At 42.1% G+C, this 16,758-nt stretch overlaps 1 protein-coding gene across 3 annotated transcripts in view; it reads right to left on the bottom strand.

Moving 5' to 3' along the window:
• atp9b (ATPase phospholipid transporting 9B) overlaps positions 1-16,758 on the bottom strand; it is a 42,406-nt gene that overhangs the window by 1,874 nt on the left and 23,774 nt on the right. For 2 of the 3 annotated variants that reach the window (XM_065948068.1, XM_065948069.1), the window contains 18 exons: positions 16,445-16,605; positions 15,927-16,069; positions 14,686-14,798; positions 13,340-13,591; positions 9,728-9,889; positions 9,446-9,538; positions 7,380-7,463; positions 6,834-7,004; positions 6,521-6,619; positions 5,808-5,897; positions 5,386-5,530; positions 5,102-5,166; positions 3,951-4,106; positions 3,640-3,704; positions 3,221-3,329; positions 2,574-2,631; positions 1,582-1,785; positions 286-318 (listed from right to left, as the gene is read on the bottom strand). In XM_065948068.1, coding sequence (XP_065804140.1) covers positions 286-318; positions 1,582-1,785; positions 2,574-2,631; positions 3,221-3,329; positions 3,640-3,704; positions 3,951-4,106; positions 5,102-5,166; positions 5,386-5,530; positions 5,808-5,897; positions 6,521-6,619; positions 6,834-7,004; positions 7,380-7,463; positions 9,446-9,538; positions 9,728-9,889; positions 13,340-13,591; positions 14,686-14,798; positions 15,927-16,069; positions 16,445-16,605 — 2,203 coding nt within the window. The remainder of the gene's footprint in view (positions 1-285; positions 319-1,581; positions 1,786-2,573; positions 2,632-3,220; positions 3,330-3,639; positions 3,705-3,950; positions 4,107-5,101; positions 5,167-5,385; positions 5,531-5,807; positions 5,898-6,520; positions 6,620-6,833; positions 7,005-7,379; positions 7,464-9,445; positions 9,539-9,727; positions 9,890-13,339; positions 13,592-14,685; positions 14,799-15,926; positions 16,070-16,444; positions 16,606-16,758) is intronic. The other variant, XM_020642309.3, reaches the window with a different exon arrangement.

Below are 16,758 nucleotides of genomic sequence, written 5' to 3'. Positions count from 1 at the left end.
GTGAATTTGAAAAAGGAGAGGGAGCATTCAAGAGAAGTCGTGCAAGAGATGACGTCGCTTGTAACGAGAGATTAAAGCGACATGAACAGCAGAGAACCTGCGTCCAAAATCTGCTGTTTCAAACATTTTGGAGAATATGAATAATGTGACATCATGAGCTTAAAACCGTACGATGCAATGACACAAATACCACACTGTGACAAAGACCTGAAGTGCAGACAGGTTACACATCACAAACTAACAGAAACAGACAAGAGGAGGTGAATTTACAGGCTGCACACCTACCAAGAAAAGCTCCTAAGGACACCCTGCCTATGCCTGTGGCGGCCAACAAACAGCGGCAAAAGGAAGCGGCAGTGAAGGACAAAAGGTTAGCGGGGTAGAGAGAAGCAAAAAATTAAGAGACGGACAGAAAGAGGAGAAGCAATAAAAGCACAGAACTCAAAGGGCTGAACTAGTGCAGTATCAACACGTCGGTGTCGGGTAGTGTTACATTAAAATCAACACAGAGGAGCGGGTGCAAGTGAAGAAGACTTTGGTCTCCATCTATTCAACTCAAGACTAAAATCAAACAAACGGATCAAAAGGTCGAGGCTACATGGCACATCAAGGTCAAGCTGCAACAGTTTCCGAGCACATTTAATGTGAGCAGCTGGTGTAGGGATGCAAATGTAGGAATTGGCTCTGCTGCTGCAGGAAGTTCTTTTAGTTTAAGATTTGGTTGATGGACGGATAATAACATTTGGAATGATTCCTCTTCGGTTCTTTGGGGTCAAAAATCAGCATTATGTCTTCCCTGCAACATTGTACAGACACAAATTATAACAGACAAATTAAGCAATCAGAAGCAGTAACAAAAACATCATCCACTTTTCCTCACCTAAATCCTCTCTTGTGTAGTTTTATGACGGTAGTTGTAGATTGCAAATGTTCAGCGATGTGTTTATTGAACCCATATTTACATCACATTCTTAAAAAAAAGGTATAATATGCAACATTTTAATCATTAATACAGCAGATATTAAAGACACCCTTACTTGATATATAGTTGAGGACTTTCTAAAAAAAAAAAAAAGTCAAACGCTCAGAGGTTCAAACGTGTTTTGAACTGTTTTCTTTTTTTTACTTGAGTAAACCCGCCCCTCTCTAACCGCTAAGCCTGCCACCACATGGGTGAAGAGAGACAGCCCCGCCCACTAAGAGTCAGGGACACTGTTAGTAGAGGCATAGCGGTACAAGAGTACAACTGAAGGAGGACCAACACACTTTCCAAAGGAAAAAACGTGTTTGGTGCAAAATACTTCAAAAAAAGGAATAACAAAATCATCTTTGGGTTTTATATCAGAAAAGAGATCAGTCCTACAAATGGTTGCAGTCGGTCGATACACTAAGAGTGGGGTGGTGGAGGAGGGGAGGCGAGTGCTGAGGGACAGAGGAGCCAAAGAAGAGGGTTTTTTTTTTTGTCTGAGAGACTGCTGCTGAAGCGCCACACCTACTGGACATCTTCTCTGAAAGCTGCATATTCTACCTCTAAGGTTTAGAAGTTTAAAAAACTTACAGGAGAAATAAATGGTTACTCACCAAAGTACTCGTTGAGGAAGGCGAGCGATGCTAGGTAGCAGCCCAGGCTGAAGAACTCGGCGACCACCATGAGCCAGTGCCAGGTCCGGATGGTGAGCGCCACCATCAGCAGCTCGGTCAGGATGAGCGCCGTGAAGGAGATGGCGACCACGTGCACAAACTCCGACTCAAACAGCACCAGCGCTCCGTACATGAGGATGCCACCTAGTGGCGACAGATGGATCACAGTAGTGTTTTAGTTTATTTGTTTAATAGAATGGGATTGTGTCTGACTTGTTCACATTCTTACTGTCTGGACATGAGCACTAATTTAATAACTTTATGAGGGGGAAAGACGCACAATGAGCTTCAGTGTGTTCTCATCTTTCAGCTCCCAGACACTCACTCATCTTTGGGCGCCGCCTTTATCTTGATAATCTTCCAGTTTATCATAACACCATACTAATTGAGCTTGATAGCCGCTAACTGATGAAATTATTGCTTCTTCTTATTCAGTCTTCATACAGCGCATTCCAGCGAGGCACACTCTGTAATAAATTAAGCCAGATCGCTGCCTAATGTACGTCTTCATGTTTCTTCTCACAGACCTGGATTTGGCTTTTAATTAAAACCCTGGAGCTGTCAGGAAGTCACGCTCGAGCTGGAACATAGATCTTTCTCACACGCTGCATGGCTTAGCGATTACAGAAATATCGATTTACTGGACAGACAAAAGCCTGCGTGTAAAAAGCGGATGGCGGCTGGAAACTTAAGATACTGAGAAGCAGAGTGTCTGGGAGGTTGAAGGGGCCCGGGGACTCCGGTATGAGACGGAGCAGAAATGATGAAATGGTGGTTGAAGTCTTGATGTGACAGTTTACAACACCAGACGGGTCTTTAGTTACAGATGGTCATGATGAGGTCACACAGATTATCTTAATGAAGCTAACGTTTTTATCTGACAGACACTGGTGTTATATTATAATCTTTAAGAACGAGTCGGAGCGCCTTACCTTGATACACGCTGATCAAAACCCAGATGAGGAACGTCTTAAAGGACAACGAGCGTCCCTGAAATAGAAAACATGAATAAATGTTACACACTGTTTTCACCTGGTAAGACCCGCCCACTAAATCAGAGAAGGCCCAACACACAGACGAAAGGTTTTTAACCACACAAAAGAAAACCACAATTTGATGATATTTTTATGTATTTTGTAATACAAAGTCTTAATTCGGCCAAATCTCAAATCTCGTCTTTTAACAACTTGCATTGTTCGGTCATATTTTTTCATTTTGGGACTCGTTGCCTTTATTTCTAGTCCGAAATCGAGAACAGAGCGATCGGGGGAATTTTTTTTTTTTTTTAACCAGAATCCCACTGTGACGTCACAAGGAGAGCAAATTTGAAACAGAGCATTTTTCTCTTGGTTGTAATACTTATGCAGACCACAATCAAAGGATTTATTTCACATTTTGTGGGTCGGTAGACACTCAGGTTACCCAAATATATGTTCAACAACACTGTAGCAGTGGATTTTTCACAATATGTCCCCTTTAATGTCATATTTTTATGCATTTTATTTAAAGCGTTAAACTTTCCTTGCCTAAAGGTTGTAAAAACTTAGTATAGTAAAAATAAATTCTAGACAAAGTGTACCTTGGTGAGGTCTTTATAAAGCTCTGGGTACAGAAGAGCCATCTCTGGCTTCACATCTTGGTCCAGAACCAGCGAGAACACGGGGAACATGGTGTACATGGTGGCATACCTGCACAGAAACGAGTGGAAATAAAAGACACCATCAGATGGAGAAAATAGGCGGGTAAGCTAGAAGCTCATGAACGAGCTGTGTTTTGGTTGGGCCTTTATTTGAGTTCAGCACGCTTCTCTTTTATTGTCTTTTTAAAATGTTAATGCAGAAGAAAGCCCCCTGAGACAGACTTATCATAGTCAGCAGTTATTGTCACTATGGTTACTTTAACGACCGGGTGAATCTGTGAGGTGGTGTGTCAGTCTTTAATTGTATTTTTCCAAATTCTTCACAGGAGGTGCACACAGCGTTCAGAAGGGAAACATACCCGACCATGAGGAAACCCTGGTACAGGGGCACGGAGGCGAAGTAGAAGACTGAGGAGAAGACAGCCTGAGGAGAGAAAACAAAAGTCACAGTTAGTTTAAGTTACTCGTAAACTTTATAGTCCGCAGTCTGGAAAGAAAATCGTCTTTGGCCTCACCGCAGAGCAAATGAAAATAACTGAAAACAGACAATAAAAAAAACAAAACGACAACAAACTTAATAAGACGCAGATGATCATAAGATGTTTTTGTTTTTTTGAACCTTTATTCAAAACATGAACACACTCAGTCAGCGCTTTAACGGTCTCAGTACCTGCATGGTGCTGATGATCATGCCTCTGTGCATGACGAACTGACCCAACGCAGCAGAGCGCTTGTAGCTGTTCCTGCCGTGGACCATGAGCAGGCGGCCGATGTGTTTAAACTGAGTGATGGAGAAGTCTGCAGCCAGAGACGCCTGCTTCCCCTCCTGTTGGAACACAAGGGAATGATGCAAAGCTACAGCGAGGTCGTAAAGCAGATAATTCAGAACAAACTACTTATTTATAAAAAAACATGAAATGAGTAGATTGTCCTGTGAGGTGTCCGGGGATTGCACATTTGTTGAATGTTTTCTGTTAGTACCTGCCTTACTGCACGGATACTATTGACCTTTTGTGCTAATTCTGGCAAAATTACATGGATGTGATTTGATGACATGTTGATAATGTGCTCAGTCCTAATCCAATAAATAAATAAAATGAATATTTGGAGTAATGAGTGCTTATAAATGTTATTTTTTTATTCCTATTTCTCCCTATATGTTGAGTTGTATACTTGTAATGTAAATATATTTTACCTATTTCAAAAAAAGAATAGGCCTACCTACCCAAAACCTCTCACAACTCGACTACAGGGCCCTGACTCACCACAGCCCAGGACCCCTCACACCCACTCCATCCACTCTTTTCTTTTCTGCCATCAGGTCGGAGATACAGAAACCTGACCTGGAAGAGGGCACGCTTCAAAAATAGCTTTGTCCCCTCAGCGACTGAAGCCCTAAACAAGCCTTTGTTGTGTTTCTACGTTTTCTTTATGTGTACAAACTGAGCAACGCTCTGAGAACAAATTTCCCCCTGGAGGACAAGAAAGTATTGTATTGTATATTTCTCACTTCTCATCATATATATTCCTTGCTAATAGTCTTTACAAGAGCTCAACCTGTGATAAATGAAGCTGATGTCTGATCCTAACAAATCAGAGACGGACTGTGTTACATCAGCTCCAAGGTAGCGTGGCTCTGTGTGATTATTTGAAGAGGTCTCTTTGTGATGTTCACATTGTTCTTCACATTTTGTTAAGACTTTAAGAATTGAGTTTTTATTACGTTCACTCAGGGTAACATTGAGCGTTGAATAAGTAACAGGATGAAAACTTTTTTTTTAACTCCACAAGCACATAGAGCTTCTTTAAGATGGCCTTTACCTTTCCTTCAATCCCGATCCCACAGTCTGCAGCCTGGATCATGCTCACATCGTTTCCTCCATCACCTGCAACCCAAAAAGAAACATATATCATTCTAATTTTAAAAAAGCTTCACACTGCTCCACAAAGTGTGGGGCTGCTTGGTGAGCTTTGACTGCCATCTTGTGGAAACAATGGGTAATACAGGCTGTACAACACATTAGGAAGATTACAAGCTGAGGCTGAAGCCCCCCACAACTTTCAGGGCTCATAATGCTGCAGCCACAGAGTCTGCTAAAACTCACCTATAGCGCAGGTTCTGTTGGCCGTGTGCTGCTGCAGGAGCGTGACGATCTGGGCCTTCTGAGTCGGGGAGCAGCGACAGCAGACCACCGCTGGACACTGACACGCCAGCTCCACAAACTCGTGCTCGTAATACCGCAAACAAACCTGCAATACAAACAGAGACGGAGAATCAGAGCAGAACATATAGTTTCTCTTCCTTAGCTCAAACTAACAAGATCAAATTGTTCTGCCTTGAGAAGCCATGAACAATATGTTTGTTTTATCTGTTTCCCCTCCAAATCCCCAAAGGCCTTCATTGAACTCCTTCATATTAGCTTTGGCTTGGAGCGAGTTTTTATTCTTTCATTGCATGTTTGGCTTCATCCTCTGCATCATCTGCAGCATCAGGAAGCGTCACTGTGTGCTGTGTGTTGTGTAGTACCTCTAAGGAGTCTCCAGAGATGACCAGAGCACAGTCATGTTTCCTTCTGAAGGCGTTCAGCTCCAGATGGGCCTCTCCTCTGTTCGAGACCTGCTCAAGAGTCATACAACACAATCAGCAGTGAGGATATTAGGGACTTTAGTCATTTATTAATAAGTAGGTTCTTTGTGACTTTAAAGCAACAATATGTAGCTTGTACCTCTTAACATAGTTTCAAAAGTCTTCCACAGAGCACCCTGGTCGCCTGTTTTCAGCACCATGTAACTTTAGCAGCCGGTGTACGGCTTTAAGGCTTCATGGTACAATCTAACACACCAGACTTCAGCTAAACAGAAGTAGTTAGACAGTCGGGTAATGTTTGATATGGCTGAGGCTAAAAGAAGAAACAGGAGGCTGACGGATGCTAATAAGAGACAAAGAGAGAGAGTGACCGAGCAAGAAGCACGATTTAAAAATGCTTTTGGTCCGTTTCTGCCTTCTGCTGACAAAAGACAGGAAATACTTGGAGGAGAAAGTGGGGGGTGACACGCAGCAGAGGACCGAGGCCAGACTCGAACCCACATCCGCAGCAACGCTGAACAACAGCTTCTGCACATGGATCGTCCCAAACAACCACAAGGCAACCCGGCACCCAGCAAGATCGCATCACACTGATGTACTACATAATGATGCTTTAAATCAGAGGAGAGGTTTTTTTTTTAAAATAAGCATACCGGTTTAAAGATGTGGATGTCCTGGTTTCTGGAGACCAAATGGGAGCTCTTGGCGATGCATGTGGCCGTTTCAAGCTTGTCTCCTGTCAGCATCCAGATCTGAGCAGAGAGAGAAAAAAACATCACCATGAACACACATTTTAAATACTGTTGCTTTTTTATTAAAACCTAAATACAAACAATGATGAATAAAAGTGTCCTTATTTTTGTTTATCTGTTTACAAGCCTACATCGAGATTTGAGGGTTTTATAGTTTTTCTCATTCAGACGTCAGCAGCATTAACCTGGAAGACGTTTCTACATCCTTGCTCACCTTGATGCCAGCGTTTCTCAGCAGCTCCAGCGTGGGTCTGACGTCCGCCTGCAGCTGATCCTCCACACCGGTCAGACACAGAAGCTCCATCTCTCTCTCCAGGCTCTCCACCACCGCTGCCACCTTCAGGCCGCGGTCGTGGATACTCAGCTTGGCCTGGTTGTAGCGGCTCTGCAGAGGGGAAGAGGAAAAGAGGTAGAAGGAGACGCATGAGGGAACGGTTGTGGAAGTAAAGAAAAATGGAGAAATAAACTTGACAACAATGAGAATAAAAGCATACAAGCAAAGCATGAGGCAATAACTCAGGGTGTGGGATCAAAAGCTGCAAAATAATCAAACCAAATGAAAGGAAACAAGCAGAGGAGACAATTGCAGATGGTGATACTTCCTCTGCTGAATACAGATAATGTTCAAATTAATGCATTTGAACATTTCCTCTCTTTTTACATTAAAGGATAGAAATCACATCCTTCGTTAGGATGATGCATTAAAGAGCTGTAAGAGGACAGACTAACTCACATAGATGAACTACAACACAGTCCATACCTCAAAGTCCTGATACTGCTCCTCGGACAGAGACTTCTTGGCCACTACGAGCGTCCTCAGACCTTCTCTGGCCATGTTTCCACACTGACAGGAAGGAAAAGAAAGATGCTGGTGAACAAAGGTGTACACTGATTCTGTTGAGGAGGATTTCATGGTTTAAATGTTTGTTCAATGATTTACTGAACGGCTGAATTTGAACTGTGAAATAAATGGGGATGAAGTCCTTTCCTAATATAGATAAATATGATTGAAATAGAGGGCAGATCATGGGATCCGTCAGAGCAGCTGCAGTATAAGAACACCATGTTCAGAGCCGTCGATAGCAGCATATTGTTACCAACACCAAAGAAATCAATAGTGAATAACATCGCCCGGGGAGGAATTCAGAGGACACAGTAAAACAAAGGGATGGATGGCGGTTTATTTTTGATATGAAACACCGATGGGGCGAATCTGTCCTGCTGATTGGTTATTGACGAGCAGAGGAACCGTAGCGCCGGCTGATTTGACAGCGGGATATTACAGCCAACAGGACATCATTAGCACCATTGTTCAAGAATATGACATACTGTAATTACCACGACTTTATGTAGGTCACTAATTAAATCAAATGCTGCCCCCAGTGCTAAGTGACTCAATAACGCCAATATAATTATGAACATACGCACACGAGACCTTCAGCCACCACGCTGGTGGAGACACGGCTGCGTATCTCTGCAGGAACGTTCTGATTGGAGGAGGGAGCTGGACAACAAAGATATCATTTTGTATGTGAACACAGAGATTGTTTTATACGTCTCTGTTTCATGAGAATTAAAAAAGTTCTCATGTCCGGCTCATTTTAAGTGAACAGGTGAATATTTCTGACACATGACTCACGGCAAACTGGCAAATGGAAACAAAAAGATTTAGCAAACATTTTGGACAATAATTAATATATATATCGTTTTTTTGTTGTATAGCCTCTGGAAACTCCTCATTTTAATTTTCCATCACAAGTAGGGGGAGTGTTAATCTACAGCAGACAACAAAGTAGTGTGTTATCAGAGTCTGAATACTGAAACCTGTGGGTACTATTTCAGAATTTTTGACATGTGGTGTTTTTGAGTCATATAATAAAAGGAGGTAAATATGAGCAATCAGCCTCAGTCGATTTGTCTTGATACGATGTGAAACGATTCAATGAGAAATGGTTTGATGCCATATGATACCCTTTATCATATCGCAAAGTGCTGCTCACATTCAGCTCCTCTACAGTAAGAGTTAGGAAAGAGCAGCATATGAGTCTTAGTCGCAGCAGCAACAACAGTGTCAACAGGCTGCTAACAAAATCTGCTTTCAGCCCCGACTGCTGGCAGTTAAATCTAAACTCAAGCAGCACAATAGAGCCATCAGAATTCAAAGGTGTTACATGAAGAGGTGACTTACCGACCACAGGGTCAGGGAGCAAAAGAAAAAAAGAAGCTACTCAGTGTGTTTCCATCTGGTTCAACTCCAGGCTAATTTAGGTTTTTTAAAGTGGCAACAATATGATCATTTAATATTTAATATTTTCACTTTTGGAAACCTCTGTGATAGCTTTGCTTAATTTACAATAAATAAAGTCATTTTTTTATCTCGTCCTGGAGGCCTCAGTTCAGCCTCTGACTGACACAGGTGACCTCAGGTACTGTCTCCTTAAAGTTCTGATTTAGCAGCTCTCCAGAAGCCCGGGAATGTGGGCCTGTTTGTTCAGCTGTGGCCTGGGGGGCATATGACCATAAAAGGAGTTCTGTGACTTTGTGATGTCACAAAAAGTCCAAAGTAAAAAAAATAAATGTGTGAAACCTGATGTTAAAGAGCAGCTCACAGGCTGAGCTCTGATGACTAAGAGATTATCATTTGCACACATTTAGTATGAAGATCCAACATTGTGACATTAAATTAAACTCTGCAAGTATAGAACAGCATAAAACCTCCCCGGGCCGCATTAGTCTAATATGTATAATACACACACACATCTTCCTGTCCTTCTCATTCTGTAAACATACTGTAGTTTAGATCCGAGACACATCTAGAGTCTTTACCTCTTCTTCCAGCCAGTCGTTATACTGGACGATGCTCGCCATGGCAACATCAGCACCTTTCATGTAGAAAGTGATATCCCCCGTTGACTCCTCCTAAATCAAAGTTTAAATGAACATTAGCAGGCTCTCTGTGAAACACAAAGTCACAACACACAGTGAAGGCTCTGACAGCTACAGAACCACATTGAAAGTCCGTGTGAAGAATATTAAACTCGTGGTTCAGGAGACCCACACAGGACGCAGCATCCACACATCACATTGTTGTAATACGAGTTCACACACCCTGACGATGATGCCCATCCTCTTGCTCTCGGAGGTGAAGGGGAAGATCTGCAGGATGAAGAAGGAGAGGATCTGTCCCGATGGAGTCCTCAGCTGCAGGGAGGTCAGGTCTCTGTTCACCAGGGTCAGACCGACGCTCTGGGTCCAACGCACCAGCTCCACCTGAAGGAGAACAGACCACACTATTTGGTATGCTCATTGCAACTCACATCGTCAATCGCAATAAATTGAACAGTTTTATTGGCATACTGATCTCGTGTCATTCAGGCCATGTTTTTTTTAAACGCTGTGACTGACACACAACATGGTGCTTTATTAAGACGCCTTGTTTCAAATCTGTTGCTGTAAGAGTTACAGCAACTTAAAACTAAAAATCTGTTCAGATTGATTAGACCTCTGGAACAGTCTGAAAATGTAAGTTGATTATTTAGTTTCTTAAAGCTCCTGTGAGGAACTTTTAGTTTGGGCTGATTTTGGCGCCCCCCTGTGGACAAAATGGTGCAACTCAGCTCTTTGCTGGTCTTGTACTGTACATGCAAACGTAGTGTTTTCTGATAATCTCATCCTGTTTTCCTTTTTCCACAGCAAAAATTTAAGGGAGAGTGATGCATTTGATTTGTTTTGGTTATTTCCTTGCCTGGCACCCCCCCCCCCCCCCCAGTCATGGTTAGAGGCATTAAAAAAATGTTTGTCACTGAGCGTTTTCTTTCACCTTTGTAGCTATAAAAAAAAGTAGCAACATTAAAAACTTCAGTAACTTTCATGAACAGATAAAAACCCTCACATGGGCTTCAATATGAAATCAAACATTTATAATAAATCATGGGAGGGTTTTTGAGAATAAATGTATTTAAACTCATCAAATAATAGTCTCTTTGTAGATTTTTAAGTATGATCACTCCCAACAAGTATTTCTCAAGCGAAAAAAAATCAACAACGATTGTTGACCATAAGCTGATTGGATCTTATTTCAGCTTTGGTTTATAAAAAAAAGAAAAGAAAAAAGAACGGCATGAGTGAGTAGTTGTATCTCCAGAGCTGCTGAGCGCTCCTCATTCAGCTCCTCATAAGTGTTTTTCTGTTTCTCTTTCCTCCTTCTCTCCTCAGCAGGAACTGCGGCCCCCCGAGTGAGCGTTCAGCTGCACACGACTCAATTCTCAATGGCTTCATTTTCAATTTGCTCACTCAAAGGTTGTTATTATACTCTGACCTACAAATTGGAACTTCCTGTTAATACCCCATCATTTCTCCCGCTCCCCCTTTGAGCTCCGTAAAAAGGGCTGCCTATATTTACTTAACACACATCTGTGTGTCATTATCCTGGTGTGTGTGTGTGTGTGTGTGTGTGTGTGTGTGTGTGTGAATGGACACAAACACCATGAGCTGAGGATCCTAAACCTTGCTCTTAAATCTTCTTTATCAGCTCTACAGAAACGACTAAGCTATGTCAGCTTTGATACAAACTGCACATGAATCAATGAATCATGTGTTGCAGCTTAAAGAGAAAAATAAACCGACTAGAGTGGCTTAAACGACCCGATCAAACATCGCAGCTCTGTTCTATAAGCTGTGTAGTGATCATGTACATCACAACGTCTGCATCACCTTACAAATGATCAGCAACTACAGCCCGTCATAATGAATATTAACCCTTGGAAGGTGAATTTCTCTCCTGTAGTGTCGCCGGCATTAAGTGCATGCTTGAACTTTTACTTTGTAGTTTGGAGAACATATACAGCATCTAATCCACCATCTTGGATTTATACTGTACTACTAATGAAAGCAATAACAGAAATGTTCGTCTTTGCATCTTCCTGCGGTACGAGACTTTAACAAAGAGCATGACAATGTAAATATTTTGGTCCAGGAGAAAAAAATAACATTTTTGGGTGATTTTTTCTTTTATTTCTAAAGGACAGTGGAGAGACAGACAGGAAGTGCTTGAGGAAGAGAGAAGGGGATGACATGCAGGAAATGTCGAGGGTTTGGACCTGAACCCTGAACGGCTGTGAGGGCTGTATCCTCGGCACATCGGGCGCACATCCTGACCTCGAGGCCAAACTGGCGCCCTAAAACCTCAAAGCTCTAACACAAAAACCCTACATGATGATATCGTAATATACTTAAAAAGATAAATGTATGAACTCATGTGGAAGGCAAAGTTCAGTTCAGTATTTTGAGGTCAAAGTGTGAACATTATACGGCGCTCTAAGAGTGCACTACAAAGATTGTTTTTATTTTGATGATAAAATAAGAGGTTAAAAACAGCAAGACGAGAGAGGCAGTAAGATGCTCAGGTACTTTGGGAAATGAATGTAGAGGATTCTGTGATGGTCCAATCATATCATTTCTTAAAGCAGTTTAAACACATGACCTCATCTCTTACAGTTTTATTGTGAAATATAGTTTTATATCAACTTTATTTTTTACTGAGGGCATTGATTTGATATTTTCTACTTCCAGTGCTGGATTTATACAGAAGGAATCACTTCAGTTGATTGACTTTATTTAACTGTTTTTATGCTTTAATATTTCATCTCCAGATCAAACACAACTCAAATTTGCTTCATGAACAGAGAGTGAATTGAGTGAAATGTTTCTGTGATTAAAAGATTTGTAATTCTTCACATCTGGCTCTCCTCCTAATAACACCTTTATTCGTATATTTTGGATACTGTCTTCCGCCATGACGGTGCTCCTGCTGTCTCATCCAATCAGAAATGATAAAGCACCTACTTTCCAAAACATGGCAGTCATTAAGGGCCACAGTCTAATGCTTTTGTCTGATATTACGAGGGTCAAAGGTCACAGGAGGACCCTGTTTGCAGCCTGACCGACCAGCAGGTCAGATGTCCCCCTTAGCGACCAGCACACTTCATCTCCTTAATGACGGCTCATCACATTAGAGAGGCTGAGCAGAGAGCTGGGGCCAAACAAACCAACACTGACAGAGGCGCAGCAGCCAAGATCTGAGGCTGCAGTCAGTGAGAGTGAGAGTGAGGAGAGAAGAGAGAGAGAGAGGTGGAAATAAAAGAAGTGTGACAGAACAAAGAATATGGTAGAGACGGAAGGTAGAGCGCTATCAACAATCACAGACCTCCAGCTCTCATCGCTCCGGAGAGAAAATTAAATATTGATCAATCCAGGCAGTGTGAAACGACACAGAGAGGGCAGGCGGAGCTAAGTGAGTCGGATTTATAAATAAATATATACATCAACACAGGAGGGAGGACACATCGGCAAAACGCTGATAAATCTTTCACCACCTTTTTTTTTTTTATCTTCTTTTTGACTGCTCGTCTTGGCTGGGGGGGCTCGACGCAGAGCATGCAAGAAGCCTCACATGTCATGGCTGATAAACGTGTCCACAGGAGTGAACCTGGTGCGTGCTGGAAGATTAACTACCCTTCAAGACTTCAATACAGTGCTAGAAAATACAACTTCTTTCATTGTCAAAGTAAACGTCGTGATATTTTGGGAATGAAAGACATTATAAAAGCCGTCAATCTCTCCTATCCAAATCAGTCAAAGTGGAATATTTCAAGTCTTCTCCACCTCCCCTTTGTGGTTTCTAATCAAGCGGCACGTACTCAAACTGCATTTGATATCTACCTCGTCCGGACTGGAGGCCTGGTAGGTTCGGTTGTCGTCACTGAAGTCCTGGTCGGCTTCGGCAGACTCTGTTTCCCCGTTGACTCCGGCGTGGGACTCGTAGACGGGGGTGACGTTGTGGCACAGGGCGATGGCCTTCACCGCCTCGTGGATGCGGCTGCTGACGCTCTTTCGGACCTTCGGGCCCGATGTCTGGGTCTTCCGCGATGGAGTGGAGCCGCTGGTGGCACTGGTGGAGGTCTGGGACGTCCCCTGAAATCAATAACGAGAAATGTGAGACGTGGAAGAAATCTATGATCTACGAAACCCCCGATCTTTCAAGTTGAGAGAATACAGACTCTGGAACTGACCCACAGCCCCCCCCCCCCCCCTCACCTCCACATATGTATACATAGTTAATACATATTCAAAGTATGCATATGCAAATGCAGTTGCTGTTGCTATTTTTTTTTTTTTTTGTGCAAAAATATTCTAGAGGTCAGAACATTTTAAATATGCTCTGATGTGGATCAAATATGAAACAATTCATCGAATAGTTGAAAGGCAGAAAATGTCAAATATCTGCTGTTTCCACTTTCTCAAATATGAGGAGTTATTACTTTGTCTTTGTTCAATATGATAGTAAATTAAGTCTGTTTCCATATTTGACTGATAAACAAAACTAACAATCAGAATTCACCTTCATCTCCAGGAAAACTGTGAGGAGTATAAGTTGCTGCTTTTTGTTATATTGATGATTGAACAGTAAAAAAGTCAACAAGTTGGAATAATGCTTAAAAACGGTGATGACAATGTTTGAAATAAGATTATCATGTTGTCACTGTGGCGGTAAAGAAACAACAACAACACAGTGGAAATCTGCAGCTCTGCTCCGGCTCTGCAGCCTGAAACAGATGAGTCATTTTTCATTAGCTGAGATTACACATGAGGGCGTGGGGCAGATGGTGTCAGAGGCGAGCAGCTGTTTGGAGCTGGCTGAGTAAGAACAATCTCATTCTGTCAACACGGCAGCCAGATCTGCAGCCACCCAGCGAGGAAAAAACACTCGCTTACAGTACGAGGAGTCGCTCGGGGACGCTGCATGATGAATGAACGATATGAGACGTTTTTTCCTGGAAAAAGACTCCTCAGTTTAAATATAAAAATGGATTGAACCAAACAGCAGGGAGAGGCCGGATGAAGCTGTAACAGGACGTGGAGTGAATGGATTATGGAGAATGTGGTTTCAGCTTTTTCATAGATTCAAGAGTTTTTTTTTTTAAGGTGACAGAATAAAATGAGATAAAACTCTTCAGGTAAATGGATGATGGTTTAATGGGTTTTTGTTAGAGATGAAGAAGTCCTACCTGTCCATACGACTGGATGATGTGGCTCTGTATCTCGTCCATGGTGTCAGTGCCGTAAGAAACTGTTCCCAGGTGCAGCCGCTTGAAGACCATTTCGTTTTGTGTCAGAGTTCCTGCAGATCAGAGGAACAGTTTCATTAAAAGGTGAATAATTCATGATTTGATTTCTGATATCTTTGGAGCCCAAAAGAAAAACAAAAGGCAGAACTAAATTGTTATTGGTTTGCATTAATCTCTCAATGGTTTTATAAACTACTTTTTCGTCAATAACTTTTCTGCACTCTTGTAAAGCACTTTGAATTGCAATTTAATTTGTCTAAAAGGTGCTATATAAATAAAGTTTGATTGATTGTTGAACCAGAACAAGACAAGGTTTCAAAGCAGACTCTGATATATTGATAATACTTGTTCAGACTCCAGTAGATGGTCATGTTAACATAAACACAACAACAACAGTTTTTACATTTAATCCATTTTACACCAAAACTCATCTCTACAACGGACGGTAGACGCTTGCAGAGTCGTATTTGCTGTGCATTCTGCGACAGTGCAGTTTCACTTGAGTGCCAAAGTTGCACCAAAGCGAATTCCTGCATATTGTGGCTTTACGTACAATGACTGGGTCGACTTTTGAAAAAAACAAGAAGAACAAACAGGTCGGCCTTGTTTTAGGATTCTGATTGTCAGAATGAATGCTTAGAGGGCGTCTCACCTCCAAAAACATCAGGGCCATAAGGTTATCCAATTCTCCTGGATCGATAGTTTCTTCTTCTCTCCATGTGCTTTAACTTTCCACCAGGATGAATGCTCCCAACAGATTAATCTATTCCTACCTGCAACAGCCGGAGTTCATCACTCTGACACTCGCTGCTCGTTGTTAGAGAATCAGACCCTGACTGAAAGAGTCCAGGGAGGAGAATAAATAACGCCTGGACATTTTTAACTTTTGTCCATTGTGTATTTATTTTAATCAGAATTTTGACATGAATTAAAGTATTATGACTTTATTTCTATTCATAGCTTCACAGTGACATCACACGCTTACCATGGCGGGCAAGAAAGGCTTCCTACCGCTGTCTGCTGCCAAGAAGCCACTTTAATCTGTTTTATTTCTTTAAACTATGGACAAACGTTTTTAAACTTTGAGTTTGATAGTTTATTAAATCAGATGGTGAAATGTTATTTTGCGTTTATTAGAACATCACAAACAGATCATGTGTTTTGGATGGCTGGACACGTACCTGTCTTGTCGGTCAGCAGGTAAACGAGGCGGCCCAGCTCTTCTGGGATGGTGCTGGTTCTCACCACTGTGCCGGGGATGTTTTCATCTTTCATGATCATCCAACCGTAGGCCGACTTCCCCATGTCCAGGTTTACACGCAAACTACACATGACAAAAACAAGGCGGTTATCTACCACAGGAGACAAAAACAAACGGCCAAACATGCAACCAAACCAAAATAAAGAATGAAGTGTGATTTAAGCGGCCCGGGTTTGATTCCCGGCCAATGCACCATCCTTTTTTTTTTTTTTTTTTTGAATTTCCCTCGGGATCAATAAAGTATCTATCTTCAGAAATTATTCTGTGAAGTGTAAAACTGAGGGGTAGCTCGGGTCTCAAAGCTGTTTAATTTTTTAATATCTAGAACTAAATATTCTCTGTCCAGACGTGATTGGCTTATTCGATTGTGACGGCAAAATAAACCGACTTTAAACATCAACAGGTTTCTGAAAATAAAGCAAAAGAATCATGAAGTACCTGATGGGGATGATGTATGAGAAGAGCACGACGAATCGAAAAAGGTTCCGGAACCACGGACCCACAAACCCCTGCACCGCTACCATGACAATAGACAGAACCACCTGGGCCAGAAACAGGGCCTTGGTGAGGCGGTTCAGCTCCAGGTCCAGGAGGCCGACCTATCGGGACATGAAGACGGAATAGATATTAGCATCATCATGCTACGCTGTAGTTTTCTTTCAGTGGGAATCACACAAGTTGTAAACTTGAAATATTTCAAATAAAACATAAAACAGCAGCTCAGAGGATGAACCGGGCCAGTGCTGTGTGGA

The sequence above is a fragment of the Labrus bergylta genome, chromosome 19 (genome assembly GCF_963930695.1).
Source record: "Labrus bergylta chromosome 19, fLabBer1.1, whole genome shotgun sequence".
Lineage (NCBI taxonomy): Eukaryota > Metazoa > Chordata > Actinopteri > Labriformes > Labridae > Labrus > Labrus bergylta.
This window is presented reverse-complemented; position numbering and strand designations above follow the sequence as displayed.